This window comes from Amblyomma maculatum, chromosome 1 (genome assembly GCF_055883805.1).
Source record: "Amblyomma maculatum isolate TAMU_Amacu chromosome 1, ASM5588380v1, whole genome shotgun sequence".
Taxonomy (NCBI): Eukaryota; Metazoa; Arthropoda; class Arachnida; order Ixodida; family Ixodidae; genus Amblyomma; species Amblyomma maculatum.
Window position 1 is genome coordinate 449,554,658 of NC_139344.1, and position 17,438 is coordinate 449,572,095.

The 17,438-nt window shown below is 43.9% G+C and overlaps 1 protein-coding gene across 1 annotated transcript in view; it reads left to right on the forward strand.

Moving 5' to 3' along the window:
- The window catches only part of LOC146209637 (glutamate receptor ionotropic, kainate 2-like), a 170,250-nt gene that overhangs the window by 142,078 nt on the left and 10,734 nt on the right, over positions 1-17,438 (forward strand). The window contains exons 8-12 of the mRNA XM_084587433.1: positions 1,428-1,532; positions 1,998-2,114; positions 4,537-4,740; positions 12,004-12,365; positions 13,231-13,429. Of these exons, the coding sequence (XP_084443559.1) occupies positions 1,428-1,532; positions 1,998-2,114; positions 4,537-4,740; positions 12,004-12,365; positions 13,231-13,429 (987 nt within the window). The remainder of the gene's footprint in view (positions 1-1,427; positions 1,533-1,997; positions 2,115-4,536; positions 4,741-12,003; positions 12,366-13,230; positions 13,430-17,438) is intronic.

Here is a 17,438-nt window from a genome sequence, read left to right on the forward strand (position 1 = left end):
GGACTTCAGAAATTTCGATTACCTCGGGTTTTCAGACGTGCACTGACCTAGCACATCACAAAGGCGCCTTGCATTTTGCCTCCTTCTAAAAGCGGCCACCGTGATCGGAATTCAACCCTGCATACTTGGGCACAGTATTCGAGCGCCCTATCCCGATTTCCAAATTGATCGATAGGTTAACTCTATGGTTATGGAGCGTAATATTGCGGAGACTCTGCTTATGTATAATGTAGCACGCACTTGGTTAAGTAAATTACATCAACACTCGCTTAAAGATAGCGCTAGCAGTTGCGAGGGAATTATAAACACCCTGCACAAGTCAAAAATGAAATCGTCATATTGGAAAACAAAGTAAATTGTGCTGCTCTCATAGCTAGGTCTTATGACTTTATGCAATTATATCTTAATTTTTTTCGATATCTCATGCGGTCCACGTACAATCAAGACTTCTCTGGGACTCATAAGAACTGCAATAAGCTATTACGTATTGACCGGTGTCATCAAATAAGAGCAGAATAAGTGAGACTTAGCGGAACGCCGAATCAGCGTTTAAAATTTACTTGGCTTGTCAACTGTACCAAGCGCGTTTAAGTGATCATATTCAGTGTCTTTTTTGCTTCTGTGAAGGATAATAGTGGAAATTATCGCGTCACTGCGGTTCCGCTTTAATATGTTCATTTGTCATAGAGTTTCTTACACTAACTAGAAGGAAAGCCGAGGGCGCTGCACATCAGCCACTATGGGCGCGCTAGGAATCATGGGCCGGTGTGCTACTTGGTGCGAGACAGTCGGCTTTTCTCGGGTGCATAGAGTGGCGTTACTATGATATTTCGTTTTCCACATCATCATCATCTAGAGGTTCGTACATAGACCGCAAAAGCCATAGTAGCGAAGGCGCAAAAGCAGACGTCGCCAATAAAAGGCTTCTGTTTCCCGAAATGCCATTAAAAACACTCATAAGTGATTGCACAACCATAAATATTTCCAAAACGTTTTTTTTTTTATTTTCAAATTGTGTCTATTAGGTGCAAAAGATTGGTATTTGTTCTGCTCAAAGCTAAGCCAATAGGAGAAAGAGCCATCGCTTATATTGGATAAATCTCACAGTGACATGCTGTTTCTCTCTCTTTTTGCAATTCATAGTCACAATGTTGAATGTTAGGACGTTATTTACGGTAGAATAACGTTAATCTTTGCACTAGTTTTGTCCAAAAGTTGTATGTCTGCACTCGATAGCTCTCCGGCCCATGATGCTTTGAGCGCCCATGGCGGCTGAACTGATCGTCTGGAAACTCCGTTTAAACTCCCATAGATGGCAGCACAGCTTTCCCTTTAGGTAAGAGTAACAAACTCTATGATTTTTGTCTTGGCAATGTTGGTTCGGCGATGGATTGTGACTAATTGTATGCGACATTCAATTTCGATAGACGACGATTAAAGGATTGACAGGCGACGTCCGCCTGGAGCACCGTGGGATTCGAGAAGATTTTTATATGGACGTCATTGAGCTGAAGTCAAGGGGACTGACGAAGGTGAGTTATGCTCACGGTTTTGAAGGTGACCCAACAAATATGGCCGCCGAGAATAAACGTCTTAACTTACCCTTCTTGCCAGCTTTTAGAATTTTCATAACTACAAGCGCTTTTATCGTGGCTCTTTAGGGATGAATAGACGTTCACTATTTTGTACGTAGCTGTCATGGCAACTTTAATATTGGAGAGCCCGAGCGACGCTTCTTCATCAACAGGAAGCACGGTCTTCTTGTTGTCATTAAGAGAGAGGAATATTGCGAGTTTGAGACTAGCCGTACAGGCCGGAGTTTTAATCTGCATTGACAAAAGGGCTTTGTATAAAAGTCTCCCTGAACAAATGAAATTCCCTTCAATGAAGTGACAAGTTTTTAAAGAAATTACAAAAGAAAAATCGATTTAGATGCTAGCTGAAATGTTGTTAAAGCGTTATCACTGCAGTGGTAATATATTTTTCGTAAATTGAAGGTTGGGACTTGGCATCCAGTCAACGGCCTTTCGTACTTCGGCAATTACACCCTCATCTCGGAAAAAGAGTTCACAGACAAGCTAGAAGGTTTGACCCTGCGGGTTACAACTGTTGAGGTGAGTAACTTATTATGTAGTCCTACATATTCTCAGAGAAATGGCCATTGTTTACCCAAATCATGGAATCGAAAATGGCAATAAATACCATAATTCCTTGCGTTAACCTTTGATAATTTTGCTTCAGCCAAATCTGCGTAAAACGACATCTCATAAACCGACTGAAAAAGCAGCAGCGCGGTATAGATGAAGCACGATTGCCAGGTAGACCTGAGGAATTCAACCAGACAGGCTTTTGTGTTTTTTAGGACAGCAGAAGGTTTAGATATGTATAAGGTATTCTTTTAAATCCTTACAGAAGGACATGTTTCGGCGTCTATTCACCTTGTCTTAGGAATGAGACTGAATATTCCTTATAAAGGTCGGTCGAATTTATTAGAAATGGCGTTAATTGGTTAAAAAAATCTGTGTAAGAAGCGGTTGTTACATCCATTTGCATGTCAGCATACTTGCCGCATTCCAACGACCTGGATATATGTCATAGTGCTCGACAAACGGCGAATAGAAGATTCAAGCAACGTCGAAGCAATATGTTTTCGTGGCGATGCTTCAATAAAGCGGCAGAACATTTACAAAGCGTTTGTGATAAGTTTTGAGATAAGCATCCACTACTCAATCGATTTTTTCCAATTTTATATCCCGCTTTCCTTTCCGCAGAGGTAGGGTGGCAAAACAGTTGACCTCCTGCTTAACTTCTCCGCCTTTCCTCCTCCTTGTCTCCTTCTTTGCCCGAGTGAACTTTTAGTCCCCTTATTAAAGAATTTTACGCCTAAGCCTAATTTTGTACTGTCAGGAAGTGCGCATCTTCCATACTTATCTCCGCGCGCCACCAAGCTGCCGCTTGCATCGCTAGAGGAATACCTTGCATCGCAGCTATTGGCTTGGGTGATATCTTCTATCCGGCTCATCAAATCTGACCTAAAGATGCATCCTGTGTTTGCGGCCTTTATTGGTCGCCAGTGTCAGAATGATCATGCATATTTTGATGATGTCAGCTGGAGACTGCCCTGTGATATTGTCACGTAGTAGTGACAAGGCCATATACACCAAAAGAAGGCACAGGCGTGATGGTACTGAAATTACCCCTGTATTGGGCTGACTTGCGCCCGCAATAGAACTAAGCAACTCGGCGGCGGCGATAGTAGCAAACATCTCGTCGATCATCGAACTAAGAATGCCTGTCGCACTCGTCAAAGCTCAATTTAAAGGCTACTCAGAAGAATCTAGATAACGTCGCAAACTGCTACTAGCACAGCCTGGAACATTGTATTAACCTAAGCGAGTGATCGGAATCTTGAAGACAGGTGTCGGCGCATCTTGCGGGACAAAACTGATAAAATTGCTTCTCGCGACACCCCCCCCCCTCCCCCATTGTGCATTAATAAACAAATAATACAGAACTGATACGCGATCCAGAATTAGAGTGATAAAGCCACACTGCCAGCGGCTGCCAAAAAACAATAAATACAGTTTTGCAGGTTTCGCGGCAATATAGTATTTAGTAAACCGATATTTATTACCTCTTCAGAGTGCACACCGCTTGCACTAACTTACTCACTTCTATCTGTGTACTTTGAATCTGATTGATATCATTTCTATTTCTTTGAGTTTTTTTTCTGCCTCTTCTTTCAGACCATGTGTTTTGACATGCCTTACCCATGCACTGCAGAAGTCTTGTGAAGCTTGCGAAGGCACGAAGTGCTTTTTCTCTAGGCGCTACGGTTTTCTTTCAGTCAGCAGCAGAGGAGATAACTGTTAACTTTTTGTTCTTACTCTTTCTTTCCAAAAATTTTCTTTCTTTCTTTCTTTCTTTCTTTCTTTCTTTCTTTCTTTCTTTCTTTCTTTCTTTCTTTCTTTCTTTCTTTCTTTCTTTTTCTCTCTCTTTCTTTCTTCATTTCTTTCTTGTCTTTATTTCTTTCTTGGAGCTGCGAATTCCGAAATTTGAAATTGCTCAATTACAGTGCAGGTGACGCAGGGCCAATTTCGACAGCATGATTATTGGCTACAATTTGTGTCTAACACAGGCTCTAGAACCCCCCGCCTCCAGAACAGCTTTGCGAAAAAGTAAAACCAAATAAAGTCAACGCTTTAACAGTTAGCGTAACACCTTATTCAGCAATCATTTTTGCGATAAATTTGACAATAAAAAGATATAACCGCCAGTGACCTGAGTTTAGTGACTACGTTCTACTGTGTATTCTGAGCGACCCTTCCTGCTTTCGCTTTCTTACCAACAAGCTTTTATCCCCACTATGCCCGAATGACCTTAGGAATCTCCAGGGGCGTGGGCTGCGTATTGTTTGTATTAGGCACACTAGGGATGTACCGGACGAGCTAACGAAGCTCCGCAGGGACTGGGCAGGATTATCGAGGACAGTGATTTGGAGGGAGCTTCTTCTGCGCTTTGGTCTCCTCTGTGCAGAGCCGCCCATACACGATGCTCCACCCCGAAGGCAGCAACAAGACAGGGAACGACCGCTTCTACGGCTACTGCATCGACCTCATCAAGATGCTGGCCGAAGAAATAGGCTTCAAGTACGAGTTCTACCTCACCGCGGACGGTGCCTACGGCAGTCCGCAGGCGAACAACGAGTGGAACGGCATGATCAAAGAACTGCTCGACAGGGTATGTGCTCATTCAGGAACTTGACTCTCATGTCACGAATACTGGAACAGGGAGGCCGAAACTCTTAGTTGCCAACTGGAACAACTGAGCAGTAGAGGAACCTAGTGTATATTAAAAAAAAAAGAAAATTCTGCGCTTCGAAGGGGCAGACACCTAAAGAATTGGCAAGACGTTCATAATATACACATGTTCCGATTCTTTGGAAGTGCTGGTTTAGTTACACTGCAAGAGCATAAAACGGCGTAATTCTAGCGTGTTATCGCAACTACATAACAGAATCTTTATTTTCTGCCATTGTCTAGGGAAATATTTTTTTTTTTTTTTTGTAGAACCACTGTGGTATATCAGGAGCGTAGAACTACAGGAGCTTTTTTATCCATGTATACGCAAACCATGCAACGCGGTTATGCATTCAACAGAGATTCTAATACCTCACAAGATAGCTTAATCCATTCAGTATAACATGCCAGGTCTCTTTTTCTAAACAAAGCCGGTTACCCAAAACAAGTTGCTAGCAACTACCACATTTTGTCAGTGAAGTGCATCGTCTGGACGACGTCGCAACAGTATCGCTTCGCAAATATTGTTGTCACAATGGCAACATGGATTATAATCAGGCCGCACTCAATAAACCTAATAACTTTGATATTAGATGCAACTGCAAACAATAATAAAGAATATGCATTTACGTTACAGATGCTGCCACTTTGTGGTGCAAGCAGTGAAGGGAATAAATGCAGGCGTATGTATCTAATCACCTTTCCGCTGCCTTTCCCGGCTTGCACGCACAATTTGGACTCTGCACCTCGAAATACTGCCCTTGTCATCACTTGACTAATTTCTATATGGAAAACAAGACGAGGAATCGCCAATTTTTGAGCACCCAGTTACACGGCGGTCGCCGCACAAAGCGTGTCAGCGGAAAATAAAGCCGGTCGTGGCGGAAAAGATAGATTGGAAATTTAGCAGGCGTAGAGAAAAACTCGATGCAAGGAAAAATGCCATGTGGAGATGTAACGCTAACAAACCAGATAAGATAAATACAGCAATCCTAGTTTGGTGCTGCAGTAGCAAAAATGAAGTTATATGCGATGAGAGAAGATAAAATGAGATCTGTGAACCAGTAAAACTGCGCGAAAACCGAGACTGAAGGAAAACACAGACAAAAACAAGGCGCAGACCTCCAACTATACGTCTGCGCCTTGTTTGTGCCTGTCTGCTTTTTCAGTTCAGTTTTTCGCGCAGGTTTACTGCCTGTCTTCGTCGTCGTCGTCGTCGTCGTCGTCATCATCATCAGCAGCAGCAGCAGCATCAGCCTTACTATACCCACTGTAGAACGAAGGTCTCTCTCGCTTAATATGAACCAACTAGCGCATCGGAGTGTCTTACTCCATGAATTGGAAGTATGCGCCTCGTTTGTGGCTGTATGTTCCTTCAGTCCCGTTATTTTCCGCAGTTTTACTCGTTCGCCTAATATGAACCAATTTGCCTTACTCCATGAGTTGGAAGTCAGCGCCTTGTTTGTACCTGTGTGTTCCTTCAGTCCGGTTTTTGACGCAGTTTTACACATTCCTTTTATATGAACCAACTAGCTCACCAGAGTGTCTTAAATCAGACGTGTGTTCATAAAAACTATGTATGCATATGTAAAAGGGATCGATTGCCCAACAAATGAATATGTACACTAGGAATTCCCATGAAGAAAAAAAGGAAAAGCAGATAAGCACTGGGAATAAAACAAAGAAATGTGATGTGGCTATAGCGCAAAAAGACTGCCTCAACGAGACGCATCATCGCCAATTTCACCTGAACACCAGGTTGATATGATTGTTGACCACCAAATTAAAAGGTCAAGATTATTATCTCAGTAACTGCTCTTCTACCGAGAAAAAAAAAGTACGTCCTTCTGATAAGAGCTACTAAGTTCAGGACACAGCTGCAAAGAGAAGTTTATTCAACAGAAAATGTAACCTCCATCCTTCGCGAAGACAAGAGGCACTTTTGTGTTTAGATTGTTTATTTACATATGTACAATTGATTAGTTACACAACACATGAGCATGAACTTATTAACACTAGACATCGTACGAAGAGGTCACACTGGGTACGGGAATCGATACAAGACACCATGGTGGCGACGAATGTAAACTACAGCTGCGCAACGACTGCGCCATAAACTGAACAATCCGGCCAATAATAACAGGCGTGCGGGACGGCTGTTATTAAAACGACCACGCAAAATAAATAAATAATGCCCTGTTGTTACGACCGGGCAGCATAGCCGTATTGAACCAGCAAATAAAAGACTTGTAGGTGGTCCGGTAGGGAGAACAAAGTTATGCGGGCCCAATGCAACAGACGCATTGGTGACCACCGATTTGCGGGTACAAAACGTAATATTAACTCGCCTACTATAACGACCACACCATCTTCAACAATATTGATGTAAGACTGAATAAACTTAGCATGCCTTTGAAAGGCAGCTGTATATTTGTAGAAGGGCGACAGTTATTCACATTGACCTCCAGAGTTAACAAGGACAGTAGAATCCAATTTACGTGTAGAGGGGCCCATGAAATACCTCATCAGAGTTCGTATAGGGGATACTGCGCACATCTTGATGCGCATGAGATTTTACAATGCTGGCAAATATGATGCGAAAAAGAGGTTACGAATTTCAAATCCCCCGCGCTCGCGTGGCTGTCCCAGCACTGCTTTTGCAACCAGTTCTGTCCCTCCAGGCGAGAACAACGCAAACACCGCGAACTGCACAGGTATCATAACATGGAGGGTGTTTAACAATGTTAAGCTGGTACCAAAAGGTACCCAGCATCACTAAATGGACAAGATAACGTCGCTCACATCAAAGAAAATCAAACGACTGGGAAAACCGGGCGCCAGCTTTGACGCTCTCCGCAACATAAGTCTGCATTCCTCCTCAGACAGCGAAACTTGAGTCGCTGAGGATGTGCGCCTCTGCGAGGACACTGTAACTAAGTAATTGCTTTTAGAGTGACTCAGATCAGCCCCCGATAAATAAGCATTCACTCTGAATATAGGGAAGTCCTCAAGCTGGCTCCGTTCATCTGCAGAGCACACAGTGATGTCGCAGACAGCTGTAGCACACACGGTACTGCTACCTGACAATGGCAGACCTCCAATACAAGAGTGGCGATTTGCTGCTAAGAAATTGTCCAAAGAAATTGTCCAAGTGGGAATCCTTGGAGAACGCCATGGGTTACAAAAAAGAACACTTTAGCGACCATCAGGAGATAATGTGCTGCAAATATCTCTGTTACGCTCCTTTACTAGAAGAAAAAAGGCAGAAGGGTGCCAAAGGCTTGAAGCGTAGTGTAAATGTAGGCATGTTCGAAACAATCGAAGTTTTCTTTTATTTATTTAGCTTTTGTAACCTTGAAGACCCCAGAAGGGGCATTACATGAGGGGTGGGCATACACAACCAAAACAACAACAAAACGTGGTACATATTTTGCACAATACCTACACAGAGGGACTAAATAGATATATGATATAGTTACACAGCTACAATGGATTCAAAAGCGATAACAGAAAGCGATAGGCAGGCGAAGAACAATGAATGTAAACCTCGGATGTAAAACTGGGACGTCGGACACAAGTAATCCTTGAGCGAGGAGACGGATGCTGTACTGTATCATATCTGGCATTTCAGAAGACTTAATATGGACGTCACGACCAGCTACAGATCACACCTGATGAAAACATATAAATTAAGGAACCAGGTTTCCGCAATGTCGGACCAATAATTACCTCAATACTATGTAATTGAAGTTTAGGAAAGTTAGGAGTCGAAACCTCCAGGAGGAAACGAAGAAGAATCACTTTCGGGTATGAGAACAATGCGATTTGCTTTGGATGAATGTGGAAAAACTTGTTGACGGAAGCAGAGCCTAATTACATCGATGAAACTGGGACCTATATCGCGCCAGAACCGGATTAAAAATACCACCGGGAAAACATCTGGCCCATGTGCTGAACCCATTTTTTTAATTTTGCTAGAGGAAGGCGGAGCCACAACGCTGTCGTAATATTCATTGGCAGTTTGAGGCTAGCCTGTTAAGAAAAAATGTGTTGCAACGAAAGTGCGAGATATAGGAGAAAGTGGCTGTGCATTGGCACAAAAATACCTGAAGGAAAGAAGCTTTTCGATCCGCATATACTGGAGTACTAGAGAGAGGTATAGGATAAAGTGGCTGTGCAATAGCACTAGACTACCTAAAGAAGCGAGAGAAGCATTTCGATCTGCATATACAGGAGTCTATAGAGGGAAATATTGGAAAAAGTGGCTGTGCATTAGCACAAAAATACCTAAAGAAGAGAGAGAAGCTGTTAAATCCGCATGTACTGGAGTTTTAGAGGGAGATATAGGAGAAAGTGGCTGTGCATTAGCACAAAAAATATCTGAAGAAGGGAGAGCAGCTTTTCAATCCGCATATGCTGGACTACTAGAGGAAGGTATAGGATAAAGTGGCTGTGCAATAGCACTAAATTACCTAAAGAAGCGAGAGAAGCATTCCGATCCGCATATACAGGAGTCTATAGAGGGAGATATAGGAGAAGGCGGCTGTGCAATAGCACTAGAATACCTAAAAAATAGAAAAAGGCATTTTTATCCGCATATACGGGAGTACTAGTGGGAGATATAGGATAAAGTGGCTGTGTAATAGCACTAAATTACCTAAAGAAGAGAGAGAAGGTTTTTAATCCGAATGTACTGGAGTACTATGGGGAGATATAGGAGAAAGTGACTTGAAATAGCACTAAAATATCTAAAGAAGAGAGAGAAGCTTTTCGATTCCCATATACGAGAGTACTAGAGGAAGTTTGAGGTCCAGTTATCCCAGAATCGGCAATTTAGTTGAGCACTTCAGGATCAACTATAGTACTGCGCCGACGACGCCACGCCGCCGCCGTCAAGGCGGAGCACGCAAACGACGTTACGGTCGTCCAGGGAGCTCTTCCCTAAATGCAAACTGAGTGCCGATGAGAAATGCGTGCACTGTGCCCCGCGAAGTTCTGCCGTCACAATACCAACTTCGTCTGACACCCGATTTCTTAGGGCGCCATTGTTTCTTTAGTGCATTCCAATCTTCATGCGCCACACAGTTTATTGATGCCCGAAATGCGCTGAAAACCATTCCTCATCCCTCTGTCATACAAAACACGGAATTCTAACGCCATTCTTTGGAGAAGACGCTAGTGAAATGAGGACATCGAGTGATAGAGCACAGGGACAATATCCAGTAATCTATACTAATGCAGGGGGGAAGCTGCAGAACATCAGCAGCGCAAACCCTGACACAAGCCAGGGTAAAACTTACACCCTGTCTAGAGGAAATACTGTGGCTCCATGTTCACTAAAAGACTCGCCTATGGACCAGCTCGAAAGCATCGGAAAAACTATTCAACCAGGAGTCGCTGCTCTCGCGTGTTCCAGCCTGGCCTGCTTTAGAGTGGCCATGTACGTCTGCAACCGTATCCAGCACGCGATTATAATCACCAAACTTGATGACATTGCGACCGACTGAAAATAAACATTAGGTCCCTTGAGAAATCATTAAACTAATTGGAAGGAGCGGAAGCGTACGTGCAGTAAATACTGAAGTTAGTATAATTGAACGCACATTACGGTTACAAGGGTGTCATATAGCATTGTGGCAGTCGCGCAGGAGAACGCGATTCAAAATGACCACACCAACGTCATTTGAGTGTGAGCTAGCGGATGAAAAGAACGCAACAGCATTGTTGAGAAAATACAGACGAAGTAAAAGAAGAAGAGGAAGAGAGAGAGAACGAGGCGCGTCGCGACAACAGTTGTCCGCCATCGAAGCGGCGGTGGGTGCAATGACGGCTTTCAACAGGTGCAACCGCCGGGGGCAGGCCAGCCCCCGCGGCAAACTGCGGCCAACCATCCTCAGCCACGTAGAGCCAGGATTAGCCACCATCTTCTCTTCGCATCTAAATTAAAACTTTTTTCAAATGCTAATGCGTGAGCTAGACAAAAAGAGCTACTTTTTTGTAGGCAAAGGATATAGAATTTTTGGACAAGACAAATATCATCACCTCAGCCTCCTTCGACACTTCACAAAATTCTTACGCAATAAATGTAATACTTTTCAGGGTATCAATGTAGAAGAAAACAAAATTAAGCGGCATGTTACGAAGAGCACGCTGAAAACGGCGCAGACAAATCCAACGTTTTGCTAAGGGTCGCACCCTAGGAATCACGAGGCCTCCTCAGCTAACCTACTGTGGAGTCAGTCGCTACGGCGTGAGGCCGCTTCAAGTTGAAGTTTGAGGGCAGCTCGATCTCAACGTCTGTTGCGTCGAGCAGACCAAGGTTGTAGTTATTGAAACGTTTATTACAACTTGAAAGGAAGAAACAAAACAGTACTGATAGAAGACACAAAAGGGTTTGACCGTTCCGACAGCATTGCCACACGGAACAGCAGTCACAACTATGCCTGAAGTTAACCACGTTACAGAAGGAATTGAAATTCAATGAAATCAAAATTATTTCTCAGAAAACGCTGCTGCAATAAAAGGAAAGATGCCGTCCCTTCCGTAGTCGCTGATGTCAGATTGATATGGGTACAGCCGTAAAACGTCGGCAAAGGCGGGCAGCCTTGTGCTGTAATTTACACCTCCCAAATCAATCGCTTTCTACACAGAAAGCGAGAAAGGCAAAATAATTAAAACAATAAATTGTTACCTGCAATTGACCAATAGTTTGGTCTCAAAGCGCTAAAATTATGTGACCTTATTTAGCATTGCAACCCGTCAAAAGCTGATGTGCCAGAAACTGTATTTTTTATTTTTCCATTCAGTATAAGTTACCCAGGCCGGAGCATATATAATGACATATAAATAGCACACTCTGAGCCCTATGTTTTCTCAACACGAAAGTAATACTAAGATGAAGCGTGCTGTGATAACATTTCAAAACATTGCACCAATGTTATATTAAAACTGTCGCAGGGTTAAAACTGTCTAAGTCGAAGATTACGCGTAAAAAATGAAAACGATGAGGAAACTGTTGAGAAAGTGGCGTGGCCGGCTTCACCTCCCTGCAGACGTTATTCGCATTTCCCATCAGCGTTTGTCAACTGCGCGAGTTTCAGTGTGCGTTTCTCAAATTCCTCGACTTCCAATTCGTGCCGTGTCAAGTACGCGTTTCACGTTTCTACATGTGTATTTTCATAGGCGTCGCGTTTTCTTATTACAGAAAGCGGACGCAGCCATCGTGGACCTGACTATCACTTACGAGCGGGAGTCAGTGGTGGACTTCACGATCCCATTCATGAGTACCGGCATCAGCATCCTGTTCAAGAAGCCCGAGAAGAGCGATCCGTCTTTATTTTCGTTCCTCTACCCGTTTTCGGTGGACGTATGGCTGTACATGCTCACGGGATACCTGGGCGTCTCACTGCTCATCTTCATCATGGGGCGGTTCACGCCGTACGAGTGGGTCTCCCCTCATCCCTGCGTGCCCGAAGAGGGAGACTTGCAGAACCAGTTCAATCTGCCAAACAGCTTCTGGTTCACCACGGGCGCCATCATGCAACAGGGGTCCGAGATTACGCCCATGTGAGAGTCCGGTCGCTAGCTGGCGATTCCTAGTAAAAAGCGGTCGAATTGAAAATTGATTAGGCCTTGGTGGAAATATTTAATTCTTTTTTTTTGGCAGAAGAAGGGACAATGTAAAATGATATGAACTTCATTACGTTAATTCGTTATTTTTACATATGTGACAGGCCAAGCCATTTGTTGTTTTATATCAACGCCTGGCAGCAGGCGCGGTATGTGCAATGCGGAAAAACCAGAAAACCTCTTTTATCGAGGCATTGTTGAAATGCACGAAGAGCATAGCTCTAAGCACAATTTCGGAGTCGCTGGTAGCCATTGTTTGTAAATCATTTGAGTAGCTTGATCTTACCTAGAGATACAAATAACGTATTTTACTCAGCAAGCACCGCAACATAGATATGCATTCGCGCATATCAGGTACTATATTTAAATTGAATTCCCGAGCACGAAATACCTACAAAAGCGCCCGTGTTCAGTGGGTGAAATTAGAAATCTGAACGTCGTTTGGGAAGAAAGGAGCATAAAAAAATTATTCAACTCTTATAATACGGTAGTCTTTTCTTAGTACAGCAAATATGCGTAGCGAGAACCGTGCACCTGGCCTCAAGGGTTCTATTCAAGTCGCTGGCTTAGAAATTACTAAATTACTTCAAACCGCTTTCCCCATTACTCTCATTTCATAGACCGTGGCTGTAAGGGTAAAATTGCGCGTGCCGTTAATTGCTGCAATAAGTGGTTTATTACCATCGACGAAGCGGTGCATGTGTTTTCAGTGGTGGAAATGGAGTAGTTTTTGGGTACTCGAGGCCAGAATGGGCATTTATACTATGAAACTAAGGCTAATATTTATTTGTCCTTTTTGCAGCGCCCTATCGACGCGCATCGCCTCGACTATGTGGTGGTTCTTCTCCTTGATTATGATCTCGTCTTACACTGCTAACCTGGCCGCCTTCCTCACAGCGCAGCGCATGACGGCACCCATCGAGAACGCCAATGATCTCGCCAAACAGACCAAGATTTCCTACGGGTGCCTCGAGGGCGGTTCAACGTACCGTTTCTTCAAGGCGAGGCAATTTCTTATTTCCTACGAAGCGCTGACATATTCAAGTTGCAGAGAAGGTGTTGCCCTCGTTGAAATGAAAAACAAATTAAAGCAAAAGTGATCGGCTTGGAGCAGTAATCATGAAAAGCTGTGACAGCTTATGCTCAGCCATTTAACCGCGTACGTTTCTCAGAGTCAAACCTTCAGTCAGCGCATGACGGGAGATTTGGGACCGCTATAAAACGGATGGAAATTTTAGCGTGTGCACACTAAACATTGTTGCATCCTTAAAGGTGCAACGCTGTCCATCCTCAGGCTAACACCCTATGAGTATAGTAGAACTGATTCACCGTAGAACATCCTTCGTTGTGCAAATATCATTTGTTTGGCGTCGAAAAGCTGATCCTATGTTCTGTTGAGGCCACAGCACTCGGCAGCCCCCATAGTGCTCAGGACACTGTGGCAGCGGATTTTAAATTTTAGACAGCATTTCTCTCTTTCGTTTTTCTTTTTATGCCCCTCTTCCGTTTTACACAACGCAGGGTAGCCAACCGGAAACTCTTCATTACAAACTGCCGTGCCTCACCCCTGCTTTGCTGTTTTTCACGCATGCGATGTTAGCTCGGCTGCACTCGAGCACACTGTTTGCATCCAAAAAGGTGTAAAAATATTTAGTGTGTGCTTTTTAACTCCTTGCTGTCGTAATCTTTTACCGCTATCGCTGTTGTGACCTCCACCTTCTATGGTAGCCTTCCGACTGGTTGTTCAGGCCACACCCAAGGCTCTATAAACATATGTTCAATAGTTTCCTATTTTCTAGGTAAAATACAGATAGCTAAAAGTGAAACTGTCTATTTGTAGCTATCGCCATCGCAAATCAGCTCTCGTGTTTAACTGCCCTTCTTCGGGCTGTGCAGTCGATGTCGTGGTCTTCATGAATCTCCATCAGTACTCCCTGGTCAAAACACATCACTATCGCTTTGCCCTTTTAAGATGCGTTTAGAGATCCAGAAATAATATAGTGCGCACACACTTTGGTACCAGTCAGCGTTTTGACCGATCTTTCTTTGAAGGCTAATCATGATACTATATGTTTGCACCAAAACGAAACGCAACGGGTCTGTGCACATTTGGCTAACATTCCTATAATCGCCTGCAATGCTTTACCCCCGGGTGGGGCGATGTGTGTTTAATGTCGACGGATCTCTTAAACCTTCACATGCTCTTCACTCACTACCATTGCCAGCTTTTGTTGTACAGATTGCACACAAATGCTGCCGCGCAGCTTTTGGCCTCGTTTGCCAAGTTGGGGCTCCTAATTGATTTATGCGACCTCAAGAGAAAACTTCTCGGGGAAATGCCGCGAGTGCGGAAGGAAAGCCTGAAAACCAATAGTTCACTTGCCCCGAGGAGTATATGCTCCGATACGTTCCATCTCTCCGTCCACTTGACCTCACTCAGCATTCCGTTTACTTTCCATTCGTGAGTGCTTCAGAGACCGGCCTCCGATGTTGAATTAAATTTCCCGCTTGGAGATGAATGGGAGCGAAAAGCTTTATGCTTATGCGGCCGCCTTCATTGACAGCGCGCCATTCAGAGGCATTGCTGAGACCTTCGCTTCTATTGGGCTTCAATTTGGGAGCCTGGGTAAACAACAACTGAAAGACCGATACAAAAATATCAGAGGGACTCGAGCTTCTTGGCCTACTATGATCGTATCAGATGTTAAAGAACGTATTGTGTTCTATTTAATAGTACATAAGCAGCTGGGTTCAAAAATGCAGATCCGGCTTTCTTGAAAAGGCATTTACGAGTACTGTGGATTATATTCATGATTTTGTGTCAGGTTAACGCGAGGCCTTTCGTAAATAATGGCAAACTTCTTTTTCAGGTCTCATCTACAGCTTGAGCATATATCACTGCTGTATGGCTCCTTCCTATTCCCTGCTTCTAGTAACTGGGGTCACCAACTATCCATTCAGTAACCAGACACACACCTATTGTTCCCCCGCCATCGTTTTTTGAGCCCTGCTGCAATACGGCTCGTTTATTTATATGAAATTGAGAAATAATGAACAAATGGGTACAAAGACGCAATCAGAATTCGTATGAAATCGGTGAAAGAGAACCAACAAGCCCGGACACAAGCTTTGCTAAAAATGAGAAATCTTGTTTTAACGCATGAACACAATCTTATTGCAATAGCTATAAAGGACAAGTACCCTTTGAGAACGATTATTCACTTCCAGTCGAAAAAGAATATTCTTCTAGAACAGCAATTTTAGAGAAACGTCATAGGTACACGTACGTCAAAACTACCTCCCCGAGAAGCTTGCTTGTGCGGTTTTATCTTGTTTGTTTTTTTTTTCTGCCACCTCTCAGCTAATGCGTCTCTAGCTGGGAGTAATGCGGGGCGTTGGCACTAACTGATTGCGTGCAGCACCGTTATGGTGACGTACTCGATAGATTCTCTTGATTCGTGCACTTTTCTTTCTCAGATTTCTGTGACAGCTGCACACTCCTTCGAGTCGAATACAGTTGGAATACAACCAGTACGGAGTGTGTTTACCTCTTTCGCGGTTTCGTAGCACAAGTGCTCGCTGTTTTATCACAGTTATATACGAAGGTAACAACTTCACAGTAATCGCGGCATATATATATTCACCTGAACTCGTTCAAGAATGGGCGGGACCCTTAAGTTCCGGCTTTAAAGGAAATCACAAATGAAATAGTAAGGCAGGATAGACATACAGGTTATGGCATGTGTAAACAAATATGCTATCTGTAAAAAAAGCCATGCTTTCTTAAGCGGTAAAATTATCGAAGCAGATCTACCCTCGGCGCTGCCACATGCAGATGGGCGCAGCAGCCGTGAGTTATGTACCCAATCTATGTCTTGAGGAGCGCTATTCGTTGCCTGTGGACTGCTAATACCAAATTACGAGGAGTGCAGAACTGCAAGCGTTGCCAGTAATTGAAATTGTTATAATTAATACAGCGCATGAAAGGGGCGGAGAGAGACACTAAACACAAACACGAGCACTGTGTCCTTCTTGTCGCTGGTTTATGCTTCACGAAACGTCTCAACGGCATTCACGCTCATTTGGGCTTGCTAGGAACCCGGTGAAGTAGTTTTTACACTTTTATACGCTTGAAGCGCAATGAATTTCCACGTTTTCAACAAAAGGTACGCGGTGCGCGCGACATTCGTTGTTTTTGCATAGTGTAAAAGCCTTCAAAATATCCTTGAGTATGCCTGAGTAGTGTAATGTAGCCTCGCCTACCATTTTCTTGATTAAAGGGAGAATTCCTACCGCACGTCACCAGGAATGACGGTCATGAGGCATCGGTACGCAAAGCAGAAATGAAGGGAAACATTTTCGAACACTTAATTTTTGTTCATTATTTCTCAAATATATTCCCTGCCGACAGCTTATGCTGGTTAGCAGCAACCTGTACTTAAATTGGGCCGAACGTACCCTCAATCCCTTTCGCTTACATACCACCAGAAGAAATTCCTCAACTTAGACATCGCACGCGACCAACGGCTTCCTGTCGCCATACTATAAAGCGTAGATCATTTGAACGCATTTAAAGGTCCTGTGCGCATTGCACGGCAACAAACAATACATATAAGTCGATAGGCGTCAACGTCTACGATGTGTACGCGCATGGTCGTCCTCTCTTAAGATTAACATTCGAGGATGTCTTCAATCTCTTCAAAGCTCAATCTCATCCGACGTGCCCACACGTCGAAGCAAAATGGCGGAGGCACGGATGGACCTGGACGTGCGGCTTCGCATGAGAAGCCATTTTGCATCGGTACGAAGTCTGGTGCGATGCACTGGCGCCCCAAAAAGAGCGGCCACGCGTTCCCGTGTCCCGCTTAGAGTGAACGGCCTTGGGTGTGAGCTCAATCAATTTTGCACTCTTCTGCTGCCTTGAATAACTTTATGCAATTCCTGGTGCTTCGAGACAGCCTAATCCTAACCGCACGTGTGCGTTACAATTAGACGCAGAGGTGAAGCGTG